The 24,166-nt window shown below is 53.4% G+C and overlaps 2 protein-coding genes across 9 annotated transcripts in view; one reads left to right on the top strand and one right to left on the bottom strand.

Annotated features, from left to right (window-relative positions):
- The first annotated feature begins 11 nt into the window (after nt 1–11).
- PI16 (peptidase inhibitor 16) lies at nt 12–21,857 on the top strand. Of its 5 annotated transcripts, XR_008842398.1 has the most exons (10): nt 12–1,413; nt 2,639–2,845; nt 3,466–3,575; nt 3,848–3,936; nt 10,037–10,274; nt 12,750–12,968; nt 13,202–13,311; nt 14,056–14,144; nt 14,526–16,191; nt 16,536–17,891. XR_008842398.1 is itself a non-coding variant. In XM_056511701.1 (9 exons), the coding sequence occupies exons 4-9, from the start codon at nt 3,899–3,901 to the stop codon at nt 16,673–16,675; spliced, it is 837 nt and encodes a 278-aa protein (XP_056367676.1). In that variant the 5' UTR covers nt 12–1,413; nt 2,639–2,845; nt 3,466–3,575; nt 3,848–3,898; the 3' UTR covers nt 16,676–21,857. The 5 variants fall into 5 exon arrangements, 3 of the variants coding, with proteins under 3 accessions (XP_056367676.1, XP_056367675.1, XP_056367674.1); XM_056511701.1 differs by lacking the exon at nt 14,526–16,191 and having other exon boundaries at nt 16,533–21,857; XR_008842399.1 differs by lacking the exons at nt 12–1,413; nt 2,639–2,845; nt 3,466–3,575 and adding an exon at nt 3,584–3,680.
- Nucleotides 20,500–24,166, bottom strand: part of LOC130263840 (uncharacterized) — a 20,478-nt gene continuing 16,811 nt past the window's right edge. For all 4 annotated transcript variants that reach the window (XM_056511695.1, XM_056511697.1, XM_056511696.1 and 1 more), the window contains one exon: nt 20,500–22,715. The gene's annotated coding sequence lies outside the window, so the exon portion shown is untranslated. The remainder of the gene's footprint in view (nt 22,716–24,166) is intronic.

The following is a 24,166-nucleotide window of genomic DNA, read 5'->3' as shown; positions in this document are numbered from 1 at the left end:
AAGGGAAGTGTAATTTTAAATAGAAAGTCAGTGATCACTACTGGGTCCAGTCTTATCCAGCTTGTTTATCAACAGCCTGGATGGAGGGATAGAATGGACTCTGAGCAGGTTTGGTGATGATACAGAACTGGGGGAGTGGCTGATCCCCCTGAGGGCTGGGTTGCATTCAGAGGGACCTGGACAGGCTGCAGGGCTGGATGGAGAGAAACCTGATGAGGTTCAGCAGGGCAAGTGCAGGTCCTGCACCTGGGGAGGGATGGCCCCAGGTACCAGCACAGCCTGGGGGTGACCTACAGGAGAGCAGCTCTGCAGAGAGGGAGCAGGGGGTCCATGAGTTGCACATGGAGCCAGCAGTGTGCCCTAGGGACAGCAGGATCCTGGGGGCATTGGGAAAAGTGTGGTCAGCAGGTCAGGGAGGTGATCCTTGCCCTCTGCTCTGCCCTGGGAGCCATATCTGTGTTCAGTTCTGGTCTCCAAGTTCAAGAAAGACAGGAGTTACTGAAGAGAGTCCAGTAGAGCCATAAAGATGATTACAGGTCTGGAGCATCCCTCTGATGAGGAGAGACTGCTGGAGCTGGGCTGGTTAGTCTGGAGAAGACAAGACTGAGAGGGGATCCCATCCATCTATTTAAATATATCCAGGAGATGTCAGAGGATGGTGTCAGACTCTTTTTAGTGGTGGCCAGCAACCAGACAAGGAGGAATGGCCCTAAACTGAAAACACAAGAAGTTCCAACTCAAGACAGGAAAAAACTTCATTCCATGGAGGGTGGCAGAGCACTGGAGCAGGTGCCCAGGGATTTATGGAGTCCCTCACTCTGGAGACATCCCAAACCCAGCAGGATGTGTTCTGTGTCACCTGTTCCAGGTGATCTTGCAGAGGGGTTGGACTGGGTGATTTCCAAAGGGCCCTTCCAAGCTATTCTGGGATTCTGTGATTTTGAGAAAAGGGACAGGAAGTAGAAGAGGGGACCCATAACTGAATCCTCAGGGGATGGCTGGGGTTTGGATGAAGAATGCCAGTCCAGGGATTAGGATCCAGGCATGGGGAGTGACCATGCATGTTTGTTGGCACCAGCCCCGTGCAGCCTCTCCATCAAGGCTGATATGTGACACGGGTGGGTCCCATGTGGCTCCAAAACTCTAATAAATACATTTCCTCCCCAATCTTCAAGCCGTTGGGTGTTCCTGGCTTTTGGGAGGTGCTTTAAATCTGACTGCCAGAGCCGTGGGCTGCTGAGAGCAGAAGCTGCCTGCACGATGCTGAGCTCAGGTCTTCCTCCCGTTCTCCTGGTGCTCTCAGTGCTGGAGCTGAGCTGGTCCCTGAGTGATGAGGAAAAGAAGATCATCGTGGATGAGCATAATAAATATCGCTCCCAGGTCTCTCCTCCTGCCATGGCTATGATGAAGATGGTAAGTGGCTTTTGTTACAGAGGAAAATTGGGGTGTTTGTGTGGTCCAAGGCTGGATCTTAATGCAAGGAGGGATCAGGGTGTTCCTTAGGGGAGGCAGAGCAGCTCTCATGTAGGGTTACAAGTAGGTGTCAATGGAGAGGTTCCCTAAACTGCCTGTAGAGAGAAGAGTTCCCTTTACTTTTGGAGTTGTCTTTGATAATTTCTGGAAGCTGCTAAGTGTGATGTGAGTCCCCAGATGCTCTTGATGAGAGTGCTGCAGCTCTCAGTCACACAGTGCCTGCTGGAGCCCCCTGTGCTGGCAGGAAGGGCAGGTGAGGCCCTGCCATGAGCAGGTGCCACAACCTGGAGACTTTGCCCTGGCTGTTGGCAAGAGCTGGTGGGGGAATCCTGCTGTGTGGGACATCACACAGTGCTCTGTGTTTGCATCAACTTCAAACATGTCAGTCAAGTTCTTTCAGCTATCTGGGCCCATCAAGCTCTTACTCCTCCCTGTGCCTTGTGCTGCCTTGGATGTGAGGGATTTCTTGTTTTGCTTGAGGAAATTGAGTCAGGTCAAACATCACATGGGCTGCAGTGGGAGCAAAACTAAGCTGTAGAGCTGGTGCTGCTTTTTGTCTTGTTCAGACTCTTGATTTGATTAAAAGTTGGCTATCAAGTTTTATCTTGCACCACATGTGATTTTTCCTCACTGTTTACAACCCATAGGGAGGAGAAGGACAGCTGTTTATCCTGGAAAGTTGGAGCCCTTTCCTCCTTGGGTCACAGTGTTCTTGGAGGTCACCTCACCAAAGTTGCCCAGGCTGAGTAAAGCCTTTGTGAGCTGGTAAATGGGAGCTTAACGACCCAACAAAGCCAAAAGTTAAATTCAGGGAGAGGAGGCCTGACCAGTGAGACTCAAAGGGGACAGAGCCAGAACCCTCAGCACTGTGGTGGTTTCTCCACACTGAGTTGAGGATGCTCCATGATGGTGTTAGGTGAGCTCCAGGAGAGGTTGTGACAGTGGTGCTGGTGCCCTGACCTTCTGTCTGACCCATAAACCAGGGTTTAGTTTGTGCTGGGACTGACCACAGAGCTCCCCTCTCCTGAGGACCGTGTTGGGTGGGGGTTTGAATTTTCCTCATGAATGGGAAACTGCGGCCAGAGAGCGCAGGGCCCTTGGTAAGTGCCTTGCTCCTGCTGGAGAGCCCAGTGTCCTGTCTGTGCTGACACCGAGCTCCTTTCAGACCTGGGACACAGACCTGGAGGTTACTGCTCAAAACCAGGCAAGGGACTGCAGCTGGAACCGGAATGGGGGTGGGAAGAACCTCTTTGCTGCCACTTCAACCCTGGATGTAAAATTGGCCATTGAAGAATGGAACAGGGAGAGGGAATTCTACAACTTTTCAACATCTGAGTGTGACCCTGGGAAGACATGTGATGACTACACCCAGGTACCAGCTGCTGGGGTGGAGGGGCTGTTGGGACAGGAGCTGTACCAGTGCCCCAGCTCCTCCCAAAATCTTTGCAAAACACCAGGGAAGTAGGTGGGATTCACAGGGACAGAGGTGGGACCTGGGTGTGGTGTCAGCCATGAGCAGTGTTTTGGAGAAGACATTTTTTGAGACAAACTTTACAGCCCTTTTATTTGGCTGCTGGGCAGAGCTCAGTGCCAGCTTGTCTTGGGTAGAAGGATAAGATCTGAGTGTTCCTTCACAGCTTGGGTGGAGCAAGGAGGAGGAGAGATGGTGGTAGTAAGTATGTGGATGGATGGATGGATGGATGGATGGATGGATGGATGGATGGATGGATGGTTCCAAGACCAAAGCAGAGGTGGTGATGCTCTGCCTGGGTAGACTATATGGTAGGAAAGCTGTGGCACTGTAATATATGACCTTGGGAAGGTGGTTCAGGCAGGGGAAAGAGAGGAGATCCTGAATGCCAGAGCAACATGGGGATGTGGGGTCTGGGGCACGTGCTGGGAGATAAGAAAGATATTGGAGCAGCCTTTAAGGCCAGGGGAGAGACTGCCTTCCCCCAATCCCCTCACCTTCAACCCTGGTCTTTGCCTTAGTTGGTCTGGGCAGGAACAAACCACGTTGGCTGTGGGAGCACTTACTGTGAGAAGGTGGATGGAATCGAAGCAGAGAATGTACAGCTGCTTGTTTGCATCTATTTTCCCAGGTAAGTTCCAGACCCCAATGCCCAGGCCCTGCTCTGTTCTGAGGGGGGAGGGATGTGCTCCATGGAGTTCTCTGCCCTGCCTTTGGCTGCCTTGGGGTCAGGCTGGTGAGTGAATGGCCCTGACAGGCTGTGGCAGGAGACCAAGAGCTGTTTTCTACATTAATTCCAAGTTTTGCCTTGGCTGGGATATCCCAGCTGAATCAGCCCCCTCTCTGGGATGGGTGTTTCCCCTTTCCTCACATCTTCTTTATCTTGCCATTTTCTGCTTCCAGGAGTAATATAAAGGACAATATGCCCTACTGGGCAGGACCCTCGTGTACAACATGTCCCAAGGACACAGTCTGTGTGAACAACCTGTGTGGTGAGTGAGCAGAGCCCTGGAGGGGACTGAGCCTGGGCTGGGTCTGAGCTCTGAACCCTCCTGGAGCTGCCAGGAGCCCTTGAGCTGCAGTTCCAGGGCTGGACCATGAGACAGGACAACTGCCTTAAGACAAGGAGGGCCTTGTACCCCATTAGGCAGAGTTTTTTGTCCCTTGCATGGCAGGAGGTTGTGAGGGACATGAGATGTGTCCAGGCTGGGAATCCAGAGTTCTTTCATCCACCCCAACAGCACTGCCAGAATTCCCAGCCACAGCCAACCAGAACCTACAGTACCAATACACACCAATGTCAAATCAGAACCCACAGCATCAGAGGCCACCATAACCACAGCCAAGCCACCATCCAAAAACTGACTTCCAGCCACAACCAAGTCAAGCCAGCACCCACAGCCACACTATCAAACACAGCCAAGCCCAAAGCCCCAGCACTCTCACCCATCACAAGAACCAAACCACAACCTGCCATAACACTCCCAATGACAACCCCAGCTAAGCCAAAACCCACAAAAGCTCTGGCTAAGCCAGTATCTGCTTCTACAACATCACATGTGCCACAATGGCAAAGACACAACCAAAAACTGCAACACCCACACAGCCAGAGCAAAGGACGAGATCCTGCTGAGGCAACCAGGATCCCTCTTTCCTTTGAGCCCATGTTAGACCCATCTCCAGCGGTAGAGGCATGCACTGGAGAGTCTTTTAGCTCCTTCCCTAAAGAGGATCTTCTCTAACTTCATATTCTCTTCTCCCCTGGACACAGAAAAACTGAAGAAAAGCGCCAAAGGTGGAGCCCCCAGTGCCTGCCTGGGGCTTTCGCTCTTCCTCCTCCCCTGTGCCATCCTGCTGGGCCTTCTGCTCTGAAGAGTCTTCCTCAGCTGTCCCTGCACCCTCAGCAAGGCTTTTGTCAGTGCTGGCTGTTCACAGCCCTGGCAGGCTCAGGAGACTCTTGGGCAGTTCCCAGGCTCCCTCCCCACGCTGCCTTCCCTGCTGCAGCCCCGGAGAGCCCAGGGCAGTGCTGGGGGAGCTCTGTGCCCTTCCTGAGGAGACCTGAGGGCAGCAGCAGGCTCTTTGCCATCGTGCTGGTGACCTTGGATGCTTCTCCTTTCCCCTGGCTTCTGTTCCATTCCCAGGCTGGAAGTGCTGAGCTCCCCCCACCCACAATCCCATATGGCCCCAGGCCCTGGGACAGCAGGGTGACCTGGGGACAGCAGGGTGACCTGGGGACAGTCAGACATGGTGGCTTTGGTGTTTGTATATGAGGCATGGTGGCTGGCTCAGGTGTTTGTCAGGATGAATTTCCAGCAGAAATGGTTTTTTCCTTCCCAGTGTGTTTCTTTCAGTTCTGGGCAAGTTTTACCTCTTTCCCTTCTTGTCCAAACAGAGTGGCTGTTCTGAGGATTTCTGTTTCCTCCTGGTTCTGGTGTAGCTCTGGCCAGTAGTACCCAGCTGTTCCCCCCTCTCCTCCTCACACTCTGCAGTGTTTGCCTCCTCCCTTTCTCCTCCTCCCTCTCTCTTGCTCCCTGCACATGTCCCATTCCTCAGTTACTCCAATGCCACAGATTTATTTTACGCCTGTGCCTGCACCTGTGTGCACACACAGAAGAGAAACCTTCAGAGCTGAGAGAGGCCATCAGCTCCTTCATGTAGCTTTTCCCTGCATGGCTTCATCCATTGCATAATTTCATTGTATTTTAATTTAAATACAGATCCTGCTTTATGTGTAACCTGTGTGTGTGTGGTGCAGGAGAACAAGTCCCCAGGTGTGTTGGTACAATCTGAGCTCCAGAGATTCAAGGGATGCTGTTACAGGTCACTGGTGGCTCTGCTGCCCTGCAGGAGCTCAGCTGTCCTCGGGGTGCTCTGAGGTCACTGCCCAGCCCAGCCCAGCCAGGCAGTGACCAGCAGATGGCACTGGGAGAGGCACTGCTGAGAACTGGGCAGCTCAGCTCGCCCTGCACACCCTGCCCACAGCTCTGAGCTTTATTTAATCACCAGCCTCAGGTGTAATTAAGAAGGAGAGGAAAAAGAGCCTCGTTCTTTTTAAAGCTGCTGCACACTCTGGGAGCAGGCTGAGCTCCTGCTGCTGGGCTGCCTTTGGGGGAGAAATCCATCCCTGCCTTATGGACAGATGATAAAAATGCTGCCCCAGGGCTGTTCCTCACCCGTGTGAGGGCAGAGGGCTCAGAGCTGCAGGAGCATCTCAGGACCTCGTCTGGTTTTGCATCTGCATGAAGGACAGTGTAGCATTCCCTAAAAGCTCCCTGGAAACACCACAAGGAGCAGAAAAGCATTTCTCCTCCCAGCAAGATCAGGACACTCATCAGGGCAAACCCTGATGTTGTGCAGTGCTGGATCCCCCACCCTGCAGAGAGCCAGGGAGGCACAAGGGTGCTGCTGCTGAACAGCCAGCAGGATTCCAGGATTGGGGTGTTTCATTGCTGGTCTGGGGCTATGAACCTTGTGAAAACCCTTGGGTTTTGTTTTGCTGAAGGTTGGGAGTTGTGCAGACAGGCTGTTGTACAAGGACTATTTATAGAGTTCCTTGCAGCAGAAAAGTCCAGCCCAGAAGGAAATCCGCTTTCCTCTTGCCCTGCTCCCGGGACAGCGGGGCTGAGCCTGCCCACAGCCATCTGGGGCTTTGGTTCCATCCTGAATTTGGGCCTTTTGGCAAGGGCAGGGTTTGGTATGGCACACAGAGGAGGACATAAAACATTCAAGGGAGACTTTTGCAGCATTCCCTCTCCATTTCTGGGCTTGGCATAAAGGGGACTCTGGCACTGGGGTGACCCTGGCAAAGTTTGTGCCAGGTTCTTACAGGCCCCTAGCCCTGTGTGGTGGGAGGAGGAGAAGGCATTAACCTTCAGCTGGGCTGCCTTGGGTTAAATTCTGGCATTTGTGGTGTTTATGAGGCCTGGCTCCCTCATGAACTCACCTGCTTGCTTCCCTCCATCCCTGGGCTGTTTGCAGCAGGGACAGGGAGGTGTTTGCTGCTGGTGCAGAGAGAGGAGCTTCCTTTGCTTCAGTCCTGAATGTGCCATGAATGCAATGGGTCAGAGAGGTTGGGGTGAGCACACATACCCTGCTGGGTATTTGCCTTTGGGGTCCATCCAGCTGCCAAGTATTCCTTCAGTGTTTGGGCTGGAAGTGCTCTCATTCCACAATGCCCTGTGAGGGTCTAGGTCTACTCACCTTTCCTGATCTTGCATTCTTGGCTGGTTTTTTTAAAAGGTGTTGCCTATTCCATGCCATTGCAACCATCTGCATAACTAAAACAGGAGGGCAATTCTCCTGGTGGTAAGGAACAGATTTTGGTCAAATCTGCCAAGCCCCAGTCTGCAGCACAGCTTCCAGAATAGCTTTTGTCTTCAGCTGCCAGAAGGGAGTGGTGCTCACACCTTCTGCATCGTCAGGGTGGGATACCCAGAGATGAGGCCACAGTGGCAGGGAGGGGAGGCTTTGATACCTTGGCCAAAGAGCTGCAAGTGAGCCCTGGTGGTTTTCCTCATCTACAGCTCCAGTTTCACCGATCCTTGGAAAGGCTGCAGTAGGCTGGGGCTTCCCTAGAGGGCCTGGTGACCTGCTGAGGTGAAACTGGGAGGAACGTGGCTGTTCCTGCAGCCCTTGAGGCATTGTGGTGACAGACACAATTGGATGAGTCACAGATGGGGTGTCTCACTGTAGCCTCCCTCATCTCAGCTCTCCTTGGCACTCACTGTACTGGTTTGGACACTACCCCACTCTCACCCTGCCCAGCTCAGAGGGATTCTCAGTCAACACTTGTGTCCCAGCATTTTTAAATAATAGAATGGATAAATGAATAGTGTGGAGGATGATAAACTCCTCCAGTGCTCATAAATCTGGGTGAGTAGGGAGAATAGAGAGCTGCTGTTCCTGCCCCAGCAGTGCAGAGCCTGGTCAGACACCGGCCAGCCCCGCCTGAGCCCCAAGCCCGAGTCACCAGCAGCCCAGGCTTGGTCACCTGTGTGCTGCACTTGGGCTCTCTGGAGCCAGCAGGCTGCAGCAGAGCCTGTCAGGTGTTGGTGTGTGGCTCCTGTCCCCGGGCAGAGCTGCTGCTCCCCGGGCTGTGGGGTCGGGCTGCTCCTTGAGCAGAAGGAAAGCTGCATTCCACACACGCTTACCTAATGCGGCTGGACACCAGTGTCTCAGCCCCAGGGTGGGGCTTGGACCTCACACTGCTGATCTTGATGCTTCAGACATTGGCTCCAGGAGTCATCTGAGCAGGTTGGGAGTTGGGAAATGGCCCTGCACCTCTTTGGCAGCCGCCCTGCGCTTGCCAAAGGCATCAGCTCTTACTCACATTTCCCCATGAGCCACATGCCCTGGTGATGACTCCTCCAGGGCTGTTTGCACTTCCCCACAAGGTCTGTGAATCCCATTTTCCTCCATCCTTGCTGCCATGCTATCTCCTGCAGGGCTCAGCCAGGGTGCTGCAGTGCCAGGGGCTGTGGGGAGCTTGGCCCTGCAGCTCCACTTCACGTTTGGAGAGACCAGCACCTGCACTGCTCTAGGGGAAGTGTCCCTGCTCATGGCAGGGGGTTGGAACGATATGAGCTCTCAGGTTCTTCCCAACCCAAACCATTCCATGGCTCTATGATTCTCAGCACTGCCTTGTTCCTTGCAAGCCAGGCCACAGAGAGCTGGCCAGCAGAAGTTTTCTGGATGTTTCTCCAGGTCTCCAGAGATACAACAGCAAAGGTGTTGAGGTGTCTCCATCCAGAGTCAGATTTGCCTTAGCAATACATGGGAATCTCTGGTTGATAATTGTTTATCATGGAGAGTTGGAGTCCTTTCCTCTTTGGGTCCCAGCGTGCTTGGAGGACACCTCCCTGCCTGCTCCAGAAGTTGCCCAGAATGAGTAAAGCCTTTATGGGCTGGTAAATGGGTGCTTAACAATTAGAAGAAGCCAGAAGTTAAATTCAGGGAGAAAAGGCCTGACAGGGACTGCAGACTCAAAGGGGACAGTCCCACTGTGTGGGACATCACACAGTGCTCTGGTTTGACCATCTGAGTTGAGGCCCCGGTGAGATGTTGGCCTCAGACCCCACTTGCAGGAATTGTTGGACACTTGAGGAATGGCTGACCCCAGAGCTAGTGAAGGACAGTGTAATACACAGAGCTAAGAGATCTGGGGGGCAGCAGGAGAGCTGCTGTGGTGACAGAGTGATCCGTGTGGTCCAAACCAGAGCAAAACCGACAAAGCATCGCCTGGAGAGGGGAGGGGGAGGCAGCGTGTGATGGAGTTGGCCGGGCTGTGCCGAGCTGCCCACCCGCTGATCCCCGAGCAGACCGGGCTGTGTGCGATCCCAGGCGGCTCCTGGAGCCGGGCCGGCCGCTTGCACAATCGCAGCTGGGGAAGGGAAGGGAAGGGAAGGAGGCTGGAGCAGCCCCGGGGCTGCGGGTGCTGAACCCCGCAGGTGTGTGCGGGCAGCGAGCACAGCCTGTCCCGCACAGCCCCTGCTCTGCACATCCCAGCCCTGGGGCAGCCACACACTCCCAACTCCCCTGTTTGGGGCAATTTCAGCTCTGCACGCCGTTCTTCCTCTCCTGCTCCCCCCTTTCCTGATGGTTCAGGGAAGAGGCACCCACCCTGTGCTTGTCCCCGGGAATCCCTCAGGCTGTCCCCAGCACAGACACGGGGCTGGCTGAGGTGGCTCTGACTGACTCTGGCTGGGGAGCTGCTGTGCTGCAAACTGCAAACAGCAATCGCATCTGCTGCCTTTGTTTCGAGCGCAGCTGCATTCCAGGGACGGGGGAATACCCGTGTGAAAACAGGGCTTTGTCCATTGCTGTGGGATTATTGCTAATTGGGAGAAATGGAACAGGAGGTAGAGGAGAGGACCCGTAACTGAGGGCTCAGGGGATGGCTGAGGTTTGGAGCAGCGGAGTTTGGATGAAGAATGCCAATCCAGGGATTAGGATCCAGGCACGGGGTCTGTCCGGGGAGGGGACCCTGCGTGTTCGTTGGCACTGCTGCCTCTCCATCAAGGCTGATATGTGAGATGGGTGTGTTCTTCATGGCTCCAAAACTCTAATAAATACATTTCCTCCCCAATCTTCAAGCCGTTGGGTGTTCCTGGCTTTTGGGAGGTGCTTTAAATCTGACTGCCAGAGCCGTGGGCTGCTGAGAGCAGAAGCTGCCTGCACGATGCTGAGCTCAGGTCTTCCTCCCGTTCTCCTGGTGCTCTCAGTGCTGGAGCTGAGCTGGTCCCTGAGTGATGAGGAAAAGAAGATCATCGTGGATGAGCATAATAAATATCGCTCCCAGGTCTCTCCTCCTGCCATGGCTATGATGAAGATGGTAAGTGGCTTTTGTTACAGAGGAAAATTGGGGTGTTTGTGTGGTCCAAGGCTGGATCTCAATGCAAGGAGGGATCAGGGTGTTCCTTAGGGGAGGCAGAGCAGCTCTCATGTAGGGTTACAAGTAGGTGTCAATGGAGAGGTTCCCTAAACTGCCTGTAGAGAGAAGAGTTCCCTTTACTTTTGGAGCTGTCTTTGATAATTTTCTGGAAGCTGCTAAGTGTGATGTGAGTCCCCAGATGCTCTTGATGAGAGTGCTGCAGCTCTCAGTCACACAGTGCCTGCTGGAGCCCCCTGTGCTGGCAGGAAGGGCAGGTGAGGCCCTGCCATGAGCAGGAGCCACGACCTGGAGACTTTGCCCTGGCTGTTGGCAAGAGCTGGTGGGGGAATCCTGCTGTGTGGGACATCACACAGTGCTCTGTGTTTGTCTTTGCAGGCAAAGGTACTTTTGTTTATTGGAGGGAATGTCAGCTTGTAAGTCAAGTTCTTTCAGTTATTTGGGCTCATCACACTCCTAATCCTCTCCATGACTTGGCATCTTGGAGATGCAGGATCCCCTGTTTTGCTTGGGGAAATCAAGTCCGGACCCACATCAGTAGGACCGAAAAACAAGCTTGGTGCTGGTGCTGCTTTTTGTCCTGTTCAGACTCTTGATTTGATTAAAAGTTGGCTATCAAGTTTTATCTTGCATCACACGTGATTTTTCCTCCCTGTTTGCAAATCAGACAGAGAAGGATAATTGTTTATCATGGAGAGTTGGAGTCCTTTCCTCCTTGGGTCCCAGTGTGCTTGGAGGACACTTTCCTGCCTGGTCCAGAAGCTGCCCAGAATGAGTAAAGCCTTTATGGGCTGGTAAATGGGTGCTTAACAATTAGACGAAGCCAAAAGTTAAATTCAGGGAGAAAAGGCCTGACAGGGACTGCAGACTCAAAGGGGACACAGCCAGAACTCTCAGCACCATGACCCATCGACCCCACCAGGCACAGCAAACTCAGAGTATCAGGGCTTTGGAGCCAAAGTCTTAGAGAAAGCCTGAGGGAAATGATTTCTCATTAAGAGAGTTCCTTAAGGCAGTGCAGTTCCAAACCTGTGGGGGCTGCTCCTGGCTGAATCTTTGCTTGCAGCCCCTGTGCTCTGAGATGCTCCCTCTGCAGCTTCTGCTCCTGCTTAAACACACAGGACCTGCTCACGGTCTGGAGCCAAAAGCTTTTTGGTTTTGAAGCCCAGCAAATGTTTAGCTCACAGCAGCCCTGATGACTCCTCAGTAGAGGTTTTCCATGAGAACACCGTCCTCACCTCCCTCCTGGGACCTTTGCTTGAGCTGTCTTTGCCTCTGGGCTCACCTGCAGCCGTGGCACTGTGCCTGGCTGAGGTCACTCTGAGCTTCCTTTTGGGATATGGGGCTAGTTGCTTTGGAAATTTTTAGTTGGGGGGGGGAATCTGTAGCCTAAAGCCACTTTACTAATGAGGCAAATCTGCAGCTGTGAGTCCCTGTTTATGGAACCCAGCTCCTGCCAGAGGGAGAGGGGTGTGTGCTCCCCAAACTGGGTCTCCAGCCATCTCAGTCAGCGTGGCATGGGGCCATGGGGGGAGGTGAACCAGCACTCTGTGTCCCATCCAGGTGTTTCCTCCCCCAGTGTCTTCAGGCTTCCTCATCCCCTCAGCACCCCAGAGGTGCCATGCCCTTCTGTCTGGCACCTTTTGGATCCAGCCCTGGCTCTGCCCAGGAAGGTCCCCCCTCACAATCCCCAGTTTGCAGGGCTGCCTTCCAGCAGCCAAGCTGTTCTCTCCATCAAGGATGGTCCAAACAGCTGCAGTGTAGGATTCCCCATATGCATGCCTGTGAGAAAAGCTCTCCACCTTCTCCTTCTCCTCCTTGTTCTCCTCCTGCACATCCCTGTGGCCAGGGGCTTGGCTGGTGCTGCTCCAGAGGGGGCTCCTGAGATGTTTCCCAGGAGTGTGTGCTCCAGGCTTTGTACAGCTGCCAGGAGAGATGTGTCCCATTCGCCTCCTATCCCCACACTGGGTGAGGAGGGATGGCCCCAGGCCCCTCTGGAGTGACCCACAGTGGGTTTCCTTCCTTCCTTCCTTCCTGGAATCCTTCCTTCATTCCTGGAATCCTTCCTGGAACCATTCCTTCTTTCCTGGAATCCTTCCTTCCTGGAATCCTTCCTTCCTTCCGCCCGGTTTCTCCACACTGAGTTGAGGATGCTCCATGATGGTGTTAGGTGAGCTCCAGGAGAGGTTGTGACAGTGGTGCTGGTGCCCTGACCTTCTGTCTGACCCATAAACCAGGGTTTAGTTTGTGCTGGGACTGACCACAGAGCTCCCCTCTCCTGGGACTGTGTTGGGTGGGGGTTTGAATTTTCCTCATGAATGGGAAACTGCGGCCAGAGAGCGCAGGGCCCTTGGTAAGTGCCTTGCTCCTGCTGGAGAGCCCAGTGTCCTGTCTGTGCTGACACCGAGCTCCTTTCAGACCTGGGACAAGGAGCTGGAGGCCCTTGCTCAATCCTATGCAGAGAAATGCATCTGGGACCACAACAAGGAGAGGGGCCGGCGGGGAGAAAACCTCTTTGCTATGGCTCCAACCCTGGAGCTGGAATTCGCCGTGGAAGACTGGAACGGGGAGGAGAAATTCTACAACTTGACAACATCCACGTGTGTCCCCGGGCAGATGTGTGGCCACTATACCCAGGTACCAGCTGCTGGGGTGGAGGGGAGGCTGCTCAGCAGACCTGGGTGCCAGATTTTCTCAGATAGACAAAGCGTGAATGTTTCTTCACAGCTTAGGAGCAGAGGTGGTGGTGGATCCTGAATGCTGAAGCACCACAGGGATGTGGGATTTGGGGCACATTCTGTGGGATGAGGAGGTTTTGGAGCAAGTTGCCTTCACCCAAGCCCTCACCTCCTCCCTGGTCTTTGCCTTAGGTGGTCTGGTCCAACACACATCAGGTCGGCTGTGGGGCACATTTCTGTGAGAAGATCGATGGAATCGAAACAGAGAACATGCACCTGCTTGTTTGCAACTATTATCCCCCGTGAGTCCCAGGCCCTGCATGGGTTGGTGCATCTCAGTGGGGCTCTGTGGGGAAATGCTCTGGCTTCAGTCCTTGTGTCACAGCAGGGTTTGTCCTGGGTCAGAAATAGAAGCTCCAAATAATGCTTCTGTTATCTTGGGTTGGTCCCAGGGTAAGGAAGGGCTGGCCCATGATTGTGACTGCTGAGGGCTGGTTCAGCTCCTGGCAGACTCCCAGGGAGGGACCTTCTTCCCCAAGAGCTGCTCAAGGCTGAAGGAGCTGAGGGCACAAAGAGCTCCCAGCACCCTGCCAGCAGCAGCAGTGGGGTGGAGAAGCCCTTTTACAGCAGCAGGAAGGGTTGGATGTGGGAGGAGAGCTGGTACCCCTTCCCAGCCCTGGCACCAGCCTTGGCACCAATTGCTTGGAGCTGCTGAGAGCACCAAGAGTGGACAGTGGCTGCAGACCTCCCTGGGGGTGTGGAGCAGAAGTGAGACAGAATTCCCTGTCCCAATGCCCAGGCCCTGCTCTGTTCTGAGGGGGGAGGGATGTGCTCCATGGAGTTCTCTGCCCTGCCTTTGGCTGCCTTGGGGTCAGGCTGGTGAGTGAATGGCCCTGACAGGCTGTGGCAGGAGACCAAGAGCTGTTTTCTACATTAATTCCAAGTTTTGCTTCGGCTGGGATATCCCAGCTGAATCAGCCCCCTCTCTGGGATGGGTGTTTCCCCTTTCCTCACATCTTCTTTATCTTGGCATTTTCTGCTTCCAGGGGTAACATGAAAGGCAAAAAGCCCTATGTGGAAGGACCCTCGTGTACAACATGTCCCAAGGACACAGTCTGTGTGAACAACCTGTGTGGTGAGTGAGCAGAGCCTGCATGGCCCTGGAGGGGACTGAGAGCCTGGGCTGGGTCTGAGCTCTGAACCCTCCTGGAGCTGCCAGGAGCCCTTGAGCTGCAGTTCCAGGGCTGGACCACGAGACAGGACAACTGCCTTAAGACAAGGAGGGCCTTGTACCCCATTAGGCAGAGTTTTTTGTCCCTTGCATGGCAGGAGGTTGTGAGGGACATGAGATGTGTCCAGGCTGGGAGCCTCAGAGTGGGCGATGGCCCAGAGTGACCTGAGAGGGGTTGGCTGCTTTCCAGCCCCTCACTGGTTTCTGCTGCTCCTGCTGAGTGCAGGGATCCAGTGAGGTCAGCTGAGCCAGCCCTAACCCACAGCACTTTTCATCTCTCACCAGAACTCGTTGTAGAAGAGACCACTCCGGCCTCTGTGACAACAAAGGCAAGGCCATCCACCCCAGGCACAGCTAAACCAGAGTCCACAGCTAAACCAGAGCCCACAGCCAAACCAGAAGCCACAGCCAAACCAGAGCCCACAGCCAAACCAGAGCCCACAGCCCAACCAGGGCCCAGAACCAGAGCCCACAGCCAAACCAGGGCCCACAGCCCAACCAGGGCCCACAGCCACAGCCAAACCAGAGCCCACAGCCAAACCAGGGCCCACAGCTAAACCAGAGCCCACAGCCAAACCAGGGCCCACAGCCACAGCCAAACCAGAGCCCACAACCAAACCAGGGCCCACAGCTAAACCAGGGCCCACAGCCAAACCAGAGCCCACAACCAAACCAGAGCCCACAACCAAACCAGGGCCCACAGCCAAACCAGGGCCCACAGTTAAACCAGAGCCCACAACCAAACCAGGGCCCACAGTTAAACCAGAGCCCACAGCTACAGCCAAACCAGGGCCCACAGCCAAACCAGAGCCCACAACCAAACCAAAACCCACAGCTACAGCTAAACCAGAACCCACAGCCAAAGCAGAACCCACAGCACCAGTCCACGCCACAGCCAAATCAGAACCTACAACCAACCATCCAACCACAACCACAGCCAAGCCCAAACCCCCAGCACAGGCATCCTTCAGCACAGCCAAGCCAAAACCTGCCAGCACACTCCCAACAACAACCCCAGCCAGCCCAAAACCCACAACACCAGCAGCCACCACAGCCACAGCTAAGACAAAACCCACCACAGCTATGGCCAAACCAACACCCACCACACCAAAACCTGCTCTAACCACCACTGCTACTAAGCCAACAACCACCACTGCCACCAAGATGACACCCACCCCCCTGAAACCCACCACAACCACCAGTACCACCAAACCAACACCCACCACAACCACCAAACCAACACCCACCACACCAAACCCCACCACAACCACCAAACCAACAGCCACCACACCAAACCCCACCACAACCACCACTACAGCCAAGCCAAAACCAACCACAACTACGGCCAAGCCAACACCCACCACAGCAAAACCCACCCCAACTGTAGCTCAGCCAAAACTTGCTACAGCCACAGCCAAACCAACACCCACCACACCATCTCCCACCACTACAGCCAAGCCAAGACCTGCTGCTACAACACTAGCACCTGCCACAACAGCAAAGACACAGCTGAAAACTGCCACAACCACAAAGCCAGAACCAGAAAGACCTGATCCTACTGAGGCACCTGGGATCACTCTTTCCTTTGAGCCCACCTTAGACCCAGATGATAAAGTATCTCCAGAGGCAGATACTGGAGAGCCTCTTGGCTCCTTCACTACTGAGGATCCAGCCTTACTAGAAAGCATGGGCACAGCCTTCAGCCCCAGATCAGTCCCAGAAACAAAGAAAGGTGTCAAAGAGGATGGGAAAGAGAAATCAGCCTTTTCCAGTCCATCTCCATCCCCCAGCCAAGCTGTTCCAGAGATGAAGTTAGGTTCCAATAGAGCTGAGCTGATAACCCCCTCCAAGTCAGTGCTCCTCAGCCCTGAAGAACCCACGTTCTTGCGCTTAACATCATCCTCCAAAGACAAAACAGGGCCAAGCCCCCATTTCCAGAGCTCCCTCTCAGGTAAGGAAAGCGTGGAGTTTGTCCTGGCATGGACACTCAGGGATCCCCAAGCAGCATGGACAGGGCTTGGGAGGAGCAGTGTCAGACTGGTCCTTTGGATCCTCCTCTTGTCTGTGGCACCAAGCCTTCCCTCACTCTTTGCTCTAACCCTGAGGGGCTGGTGGGATGCCCCTGCAGCATGGTCCCGTTCACAGCCTGCTCCCACTAACGCACAGCTTCCCTGGAGCAGAGCTCTGCTGCCTCGCGGTGCCTCGGGGCACCTCATGCCACACCTGCATGAGTGGGAGTTTCCCTTCTTCCACATCTTCCCTCTAATTCCACATTTTCCTCTCTTCTTCCAGCAGGTGCCTTGGACACAGAAGAACTGGAGACAAACTCGGACCAGACAAGTGTGGATCCACCCAAAGGTGGAGCCCCCAGCGCCTGCCTGGGGCTTTCGCTCTTCCTCCTCCCCTGTGCCATCCTGCTGGGCCTTCTGCTCTGAAGAGTCTTCCTCAGCTGTCCCTGCACCCTCAGCAAGGCTTTTGTCAGTGCTGGCTGTTCACAGCCCTGGCAGGCTCAGGAGACTCTTGGCCAGTTCCCAGGCTCCCTCCCCACGCTGCCTTCCCTGCTGCAGCCCCGGAGAGCCCAGGGCAGTGCTGGGGGAGCTCTGTGCCCTTCCTGAGGAGACCTGAGGGCAGCAGCAGGCTCTTTGCCATCGTGCTGGTGACCTTGGATGCTTCTCCTTTCCCCTGGCTTCTGTTCCATTCCCAGGCTGGAAGTGCTGAGCTCCCCCCACCCACAATCCCATATGGCCCCAGGCCCTGGCACAGCGTGACCTGGGGACAGCAGGGTGACCTGGGGACAGTCAGACATGGTGGCTTTGGTGTTTGTATATGAGGCATGGTGGTTGGCTCAGGTGTTTGTCAGGATGAATTTCCAGCAGAAATGGTTTTTTTCCTTCCCAGTGTGTTTCTTTCAGTTCTGGGCAAGTTTTACCTCTTTCCCTTCTTGTCCAAACAGAGTGGCTGTTCTGAGGATTTCTGTTTCCTCCTGGTTCTGGTGTAGCTCTGGCCAGTAGTACCCAGCAGTTCCCCCCTCTCCTCCTCACACTCTGCAGTGTTTGCCTCCTCCCTTTCTCCTCCTCCCTCTCTCTTGCTCCCTGCCCATGTCCCATTCCTCAGTTACTCCAATGCCACAGATTTATTTTACGCCTGTGCCTGCACCTGTGTGCACACACAGAAGAGAAACCTTCAGAGCTGAGAGAGGCCATCAGCTCCTTCATGTAGCTTTTCCCTGCATGGCTTCATTCTTTGCACCATTTCTGTGTATTTTAATTTAGATACAGTTCCTCTTGATGTCCAGGTGTGTTGGTACAATCTGAGCTCCAGAGGTACAAGGGACATTGTTAGAGGTTATTGTGGCTCCTGGGCCTGTTGCAGGACCTCTGTCATTGTCTGGGCCACTGTGTTTTGTTACCCCACGTCTCTGCTCCCTTCACCTGAGGATTCCCAGTCAGGTGTGTTAAATATGTGACAAGATTTGCAAAGAAGTGGAAAGAAGATAATGGGGAGATACAGCCCCTTCTCTGGCCACTGCAACCTTTCATTTCTTACAGATGAGGTGGAGGATGACCTGAAGGTCATTATTCAGATCCTCCACTGCTGCTCTGTCCTGTGCATCCCCAGAGCATGCACTGAATAAATCCTTTTGTCAAAGTCTGTTCACTCTCTCTCCGGGAGATCTGGACACCTGGGAGCCACTTATACTATCTGTAAAATGCTCTTAATTATGTGCTTACATAGAATTGCTAAAAGACAACATGACTTCTGTGGGTCCTGAAGGGGTTTTTTGGCTTTCCAAAAGGCATCCACATGCTGCTTTTCGTAAGGGTGTGACTTAATGTTTTAAAACCTGTGTAAAAGCAGCAGGAGGCCATGGGGATCGAGGATGACATAAGGAATTTTTCTTGAGCATCCAGCTGAGTGTAAAGTAAAAATGTGTCCCCACCAGGAATTCTTGGGAAAGGGAATCAAGAGAAAAAAAGCACAGAGCAAAAAAAGAAATAAAAACTATGGCTGGAGCACTTCTGGTGCCCTGTTTTCAGAAGCTCAGCACAAGCCTCTCTCACACAGTAAACACACACAGTTTCATCTTTGTGGCACAGAAAAGAAGTTAAACAAAAGTCTACATCCCCAGATTCAGTGTTTAGCACAGAATCAGCACTGGAGTGATGCTGGCATCTGACTTTGCCTTTTGCTATTCCCCATCCTCCTGCCTCTGCTCTTCCCAGCAGAGCTGCCCAGCAGCTCCACCTTTCCCTTCTCCCAAAGCTCTGCTGCAGGAGCCCAGCAGCACCAGCTGCCCTGCAGGAGCTCAGCTGTCCTCGGGGTGCTCTGAGGTCACTGGCCAGCCCAGCCCAGCCAGGCAGTGACCAGCAGATGGCACTGGGAGAGGCACTGCTGAGAACTGGGCAGCTCAGCTCGCCCTGCACACCCTGCCCACAGCTCTGAGCTTTATTTAATCACCAGCCTCAGGTGTAATTAAGAAGGAGAGGAAAAAGAGCCTCGTTCTTTTTAAAGCTGCTGCACACTCTGGGAGCAGGCTGAGCTCCTGCTGCTGGGCTGCCTTTGGGGGAGAAATCCATCCCTGCCTTATGGACAGATGATAAAAATGCTGCCCCAGGGCTGTTCCTCACCCGTGTGAGGGCAGAGGGCTCAGAGCTGCAGGAGCATCTCAGGACCTCGTCTGGTTTTGCATCTTCATGAAGGACAGTGTAGCATTCCCTAAAAGCTCCCTGGAAACACCACAAGGAGCAGAAAAGCATTTCTCCTCCCAGCAAGATCAGGACACTCATCAGGGCAAACCCTGATGTTGTGCAGTGCTGGATCCCCCACCCTGCAGAGAGCCAGGGAGGCACAAGGGTGCTGCTGCTGAACAGCCAGCAGGATTCCAGGATTGGGCTGTTTCATTGCTGGTCTGGGGCTATGAACCTTGTGAAAACTCTTGGGTTTTGTTTTGCTGAAGGTTGGGAGTTGTGCAGACAGGCTGTTGTACAAGGACTATTTATAGAGTTCCTTGCAGCAGAAAAGTCCAGCCCAGAAGGAAATCCGCTTTCCTCTTGCCCTGCTCCCGGGACAGCGGGGCTGAGCCTGCCCACAGCCATCTGGGGCTTTGGTTCCATCCTGAATTTGGGCCTTTTGGCAAGGGCAGGGTTTGGTATGGCACACAGAGGAGGACATAAAATATTCAAGGGAGACTTTTGCAGCATTCCCTCTCCATTTCTGGGCTTGGCATAAAGGGGACTCTGGCACTGGGGTGACCCTGGCAAAGATTGTGCCAGGCTCTTACAGGCCCTGGCCCTGTGTGGTGGGAGGAGAAGGCATTAACCTTCAGCTGGGCTGCCTTGGGTTAAATTCTGGCATTTGTGGTGTTTATGAGGCCTGGCTCCCTCATGAACTCACCTGCTTGCTTCCCTCCATCCCTGGGCTGTTTGCAGCAGGGACAGGGAGGTGTTTGCTGCTGGTGCAGAGAGAGGAGCTTCCTTTGCTTCAGTCCTGAATGTGCCATGAATGCAGTGGGTCAGAGAGGTTGGGGTGAGCACACAGACCCTGCTGGGTATTTGCCTTTGGGGTCCATCCAGCTGCCAAGTATTCCTTCAGTGTTTGGGCTGGAAGTGCTCTCATTCCACAATGCCCTGTGAGGGTCTAGGTCTACTCACCTTTCCTGATCTTGCATCCTGGCTGCTCTTTGCTGAAAGAAGGTGCCTATTCCTCTGTGCCATTGTGGCCAGGGATGATGTGGCTGTCCCAGTGCCTTGTGCCAGTGAGTCAGCTGGGTGTCCCACACAGCCACGGGTGTAAGCTCAGCCAGGCTGTCATCTCCTCCTGGGCACAGCTGCCCTTTCCTTTGTGCCAGGACACACTGGAGCAATTAAACATTACCTGGGCTGCTTCCTTAGCCCTTGATGGGATTTTTTTGGCTTAGTGGACCCTGGAATCTCTGTGTTCTCCTCTTGCTGGTATAAACATGTTTATACCAAAGACTATCCAGGGCAGAGGGAAGCCCAACCTGCAGCCCTTGAGCTGAGGGTGAGGAAGCAGCTTGGGCTATGTGTAGAAGTTGTGCTGAAAATTTTTTGTCAGGAAAGCACCTGCTGACGGCCAAGACAGATGGTCTCAGCTGCTTGGACAACTCAGTCTGCCCCACATCCTCATCCTGTGGCTTCCCTTTCACACCCAGGATTTTGGTCAGTCAGGAACCGTGACCACCCCTCCAGAGGTCCCAGTTTACCAGCCAAACTCACTTCAGGGCAATAAAAAGACTCTGTTTTAAAAAAGTCAAACCAAGTTTATTTTCACAAGAGAATATCTCCAGTAATATTTTATTCATGGCTTCCAGCTCACACAGCTCCACTGTTTGAAATTCTCTGCATTAGTATCAATGCTATGGAGGGGGACTGAACAGATTCCATCTGGGACATGTGGGATCAGCTCTTTTCCAGGGGACACCTCTCCAGATGAAGTGGATATGCTGCTGTTCCCATGCTTGTGGTGCTATTTTGGTACCTTCCAAGCAATCTGTGGGCAGGAGCCCTGCCCCTGAGCAAGCAGCTGGAGGATAATAATGCAGCTCAGAGGACCAAGCTGAGCTTTGCACAGCAAGTCGCCAGGACTGCTGAAAATCCAGATTTATGGAGAGAGGGCTGCATTCCTTCGCTGCTTGGAACTGCAGCATCCCCACCCAGCAGCTGCGTCCCAGCCCCGCTGCAGCTACGCCCTGTCCCAGCAGAGGGGCTGAAACGAGCTGTTCATTCTGGGGACTCCCACGGCCCCGGCAGCCAGAGCTGGCTCTCCCTGTGCTTTTGCTCAGGGTGAAATTTGAGGGCTCCAATTTCTCTCTGCTCTCTCCCTCCCACTTCATCTGAGAAGGTGTCCTCTGCTTGCCCTCGCTCCCCGGTGTCTCGGATCTCGCGTCTCCCTGGCAGTAAGATGTTGTGATAATGGCCTGAAATGTCCTTCCCGACGCAGCCCTGATCGTGTTACAGCTCCACTCCTGGTCTTGATCCTACTTACTCTGGAAAACGGCAGAGGGATAGTCCCATCTGCTCCTAAGAAAGAGAAGAATTAACAATTCCCTGTCCCTTGCCAAGGGCCAGAGCTCTGAAGCATGACGACTTCTCACATGTCTGCTGTCAGGTGACAGAGCTGGGAGAACCCACAAGGATTAGAATCTGCTCCCTTTGGCTCATGTCTCTTCTCTACCTGTCTCCACTTCAGGACAAGATTTTAGTCTGAATCATTGGCTCATCTTATGTAAATACCCACGAGCCCTAAACTTCCCTCACAGGGTTTGCATGTGAGTGAGTTCAGTTGATAAACAATTATCAGATCAGAAAGAACCACCCTCTAACTCTGTTCCATGGGACAGGCTGGGAACTTGTCCAAAACAAAATGCACCTCCTGAGCACGGGCCAACCAGCCAAATCTGACCAGCTCCCAGGGCTCTCAGTCCACAGGCTAAGCTTGCCCTTGGGTCTGGTTCTGAACCCAAACTTCAGAAATGGGCACAACAAAATTAAATCATGAGGTCAGATCTGTCCCATTTGTACCAAAGAATCTGCTCCCCTCCAGACCGGAGGACAGACCAGAAAAGATCAATATACTTGAGCACTTTGCAACTTGAGCCCACCTCCTGCAAAAAGGAATAGAATTGAACACTAGGAGCTGCTGTGCAAACTCATTTCCTTGGTTCTCTCACACCTCAAAGAGAATTGAGCTCCCTGGAAGCAGGTGGCTCCATGCTCCAGTGCCTGAGGCATGAAGCAATTCCTGGAAGAATGCAGGTCTGGATGCTGTAAGAGAAACACCCACTGAGCTGTTTAACAATGCCACGCTGCGTTTTTGGATCCTCAACAAAAGAAGCCGTGCCTCAGGAGCTCCTCCGGTGGTTTTGCTGCTCTTTAAGGAAGGCAATAGACTGTATAGTTATCACCTGAAATGGGATCAAATCCCTCCCACCAAACTATACAACCTACTACCTCACCTCCACAGAGCAGAACAGACGCATCACGGGCAGGGATTTGCTTTGCTTTGCTTGCACCACCTGCCCCCAGGCTGGTGTAGAAGTGGATGAGCAGACCTGAAGATCTGACTGTCTCCTTAGGAAAGACAGTAGATTGTATAGTTAGCTCAGAGGGAGGACCAGACTCCACAACTATTCAATCTACTACCTCAGCCTCAAGGACAGCTTGGGTCCGTGGCAGCCTAAGGCACTGGGATGATCCTTATCCAGAACTGGGATGAGCCTTATCCAGAACTGGGATGAGCCTTATCCAGAAACTGGGATGATCCTTATCCAGAACTGGGATGAGCCTTATCCAGGAACTGGGATGATTCCTTATCCAGGAACTGGGATGATCTTTATCCAGGAACTGGGATGAGCCTTATCCAGGCACTGGGATGATCCTTATCAAGGCACTGGGATGATTCCTTATCCAGGCACTGGGATGATTCCTTATCCAGGCACTGGCTGCTCCAAAGGTCCTGCAAAGAGGAATGCATGAAAAATCAGAATTCTTGATGGCAGAGAAGTCATATCCAACCTTGTTCTGGAGCTCTTTCTCCTTCTTCAAACCTTGTGCTTAGCAATCCCACTGGCTGCAGTCTTCATGCACCCAAGGGTGCACAAAAGCAGCAGCCCTGCCCTGGGAACCCGAGGCTACACATGGAGATAGCAGAGCTCTCAGGAAGCTGCAGCAGCGCCAAGCACACCCAGCCAGGCTGACCTCACCTCCTGAACACACAGGGTATCTAGAACAAACCTGCCAGACCAGATAAGAGAATCCATCAATTTAGCTGCTGTGCACTCCAGGGAATTGAGCAGATTAGAAATAACTAAGTACAAGGAAGCTTTTAGGCTGCAAATGTAATGGTATCGAGTACATCAAGGCAGATCTTATTTCCTAAACAAATGAGTGCAACATGCAGCCGTGCTGTCCCTCTAATGCTCCAGCCCAGCCAAGCAGTATTAGCATGGATCTGAGACAGACTGGCTTCCCCCCAAGCCCTTGGCTCACCTTCTGAGGCTTCTTCACTCTCTGTACACCCAAATACAGAGGCGAGGTATTAATCTGGCAAAGAAATGTGTGAGGCTCTTTTGCAAGGAGAAAGAATTCCCCTTGGAGATTAAAGCAGCCCTAACGACGAGGGAGCCACGCCAAGCAGGCTGCATGTGCAGCCCAGCACAGACCCAAAGGATAACTTCCCATGGGAGCTCAGCAGGAGATGTCCCCAACCTCCACAAGCATCTGCTGAGTGCTGTGCTGGGAGAGGAGGGGGCCCAGGCAGAAGTCTCCAAAGGGATAAAAGCTGCCTTTAATAATGCTTTGTGCTTCCACAGCTACCAGGCAACAGCCTAAATATTCCCAAAGCTTTGGTGAGCTACTGTAGCTGGAATCCTTGTGAGAGTTTAGGGTAGCCTCAGGTACAAGGGTATCTCTGCAGCAAGGTTTGGGAACCTTGCCCTCTTCCAGAGCTCTCCACAGGCTCTCCTCACTGGCATTTCACACAGTTCAGGTAATTCTCTTAATTTCCTTTGACAAACTGGTCCTTCACAGGGAATGACCCACTGTGCTGGACCATCTGGCCAGGCCTCTCCTGGTGTAACAGGGTATGAACAATGTCAAAACCCCAATGTGGTGGAGCTGACTCCTACAGCACTGAAGTGCCTGGCCCATCCCTGTGCCAAGCGCATCCCAAACAGCCTCCTGATGGGAAATGCTATTTCTCCTGTTTTTATCAGCACAGAAAGTGATGCACAGGGGGTGCACATCCCTCCTCAGCACATGCAACACCAGCCAGAGCTTGGGTGAGGTGACAGCCAGGCTTAAGGGTCTATCAGGTCTGTCACTGCTCAACTCCTTGGGGAAAGAAGGGTTAATTTAAACTAAAATGTTTCAGCTTCCCCAAAATTTAGCTGCTGCCACAAGCATCAA

The sequence above is a fragment of the Oenanthe melanoleuca genome, chromosome 26 (assembly GCF_029582105.1).
Source record: "Oenanthe melanoleuca isolate GR-GAL-2019-014 chromosome 26, OMel1.0, whole genome shotgun sequence".
Lineage (NCBI taxonomy): Eukaryota > Metazoa > Chordata > Aves > Passeriformes > Muscicapidae > Oenanthe > Oenanthe melanoleuca.
The sequence above is the reverse complement of the archived record's forward strand: the minus strand, read 5'-3'. Positions and strand labels throughout refer to the sequence as shown.

Bases quoted from the DNA above. Each gene is read 5' to 3' on its own strand.
- PI16 (XM_056511699.1), top strand. From the start codon at position 15,324: ATGGCCAAACCAACACCCACCACACCAAAACCTGCTCTAACCACCACT. The intron at 16,192-16,532 runs GTAAGGAAAGCG...CTCTTCTTCCAG, and splicing joins TTTCCAGAGCTCCCTCTCAG to CAGGTGCCTTGGACACAGAA.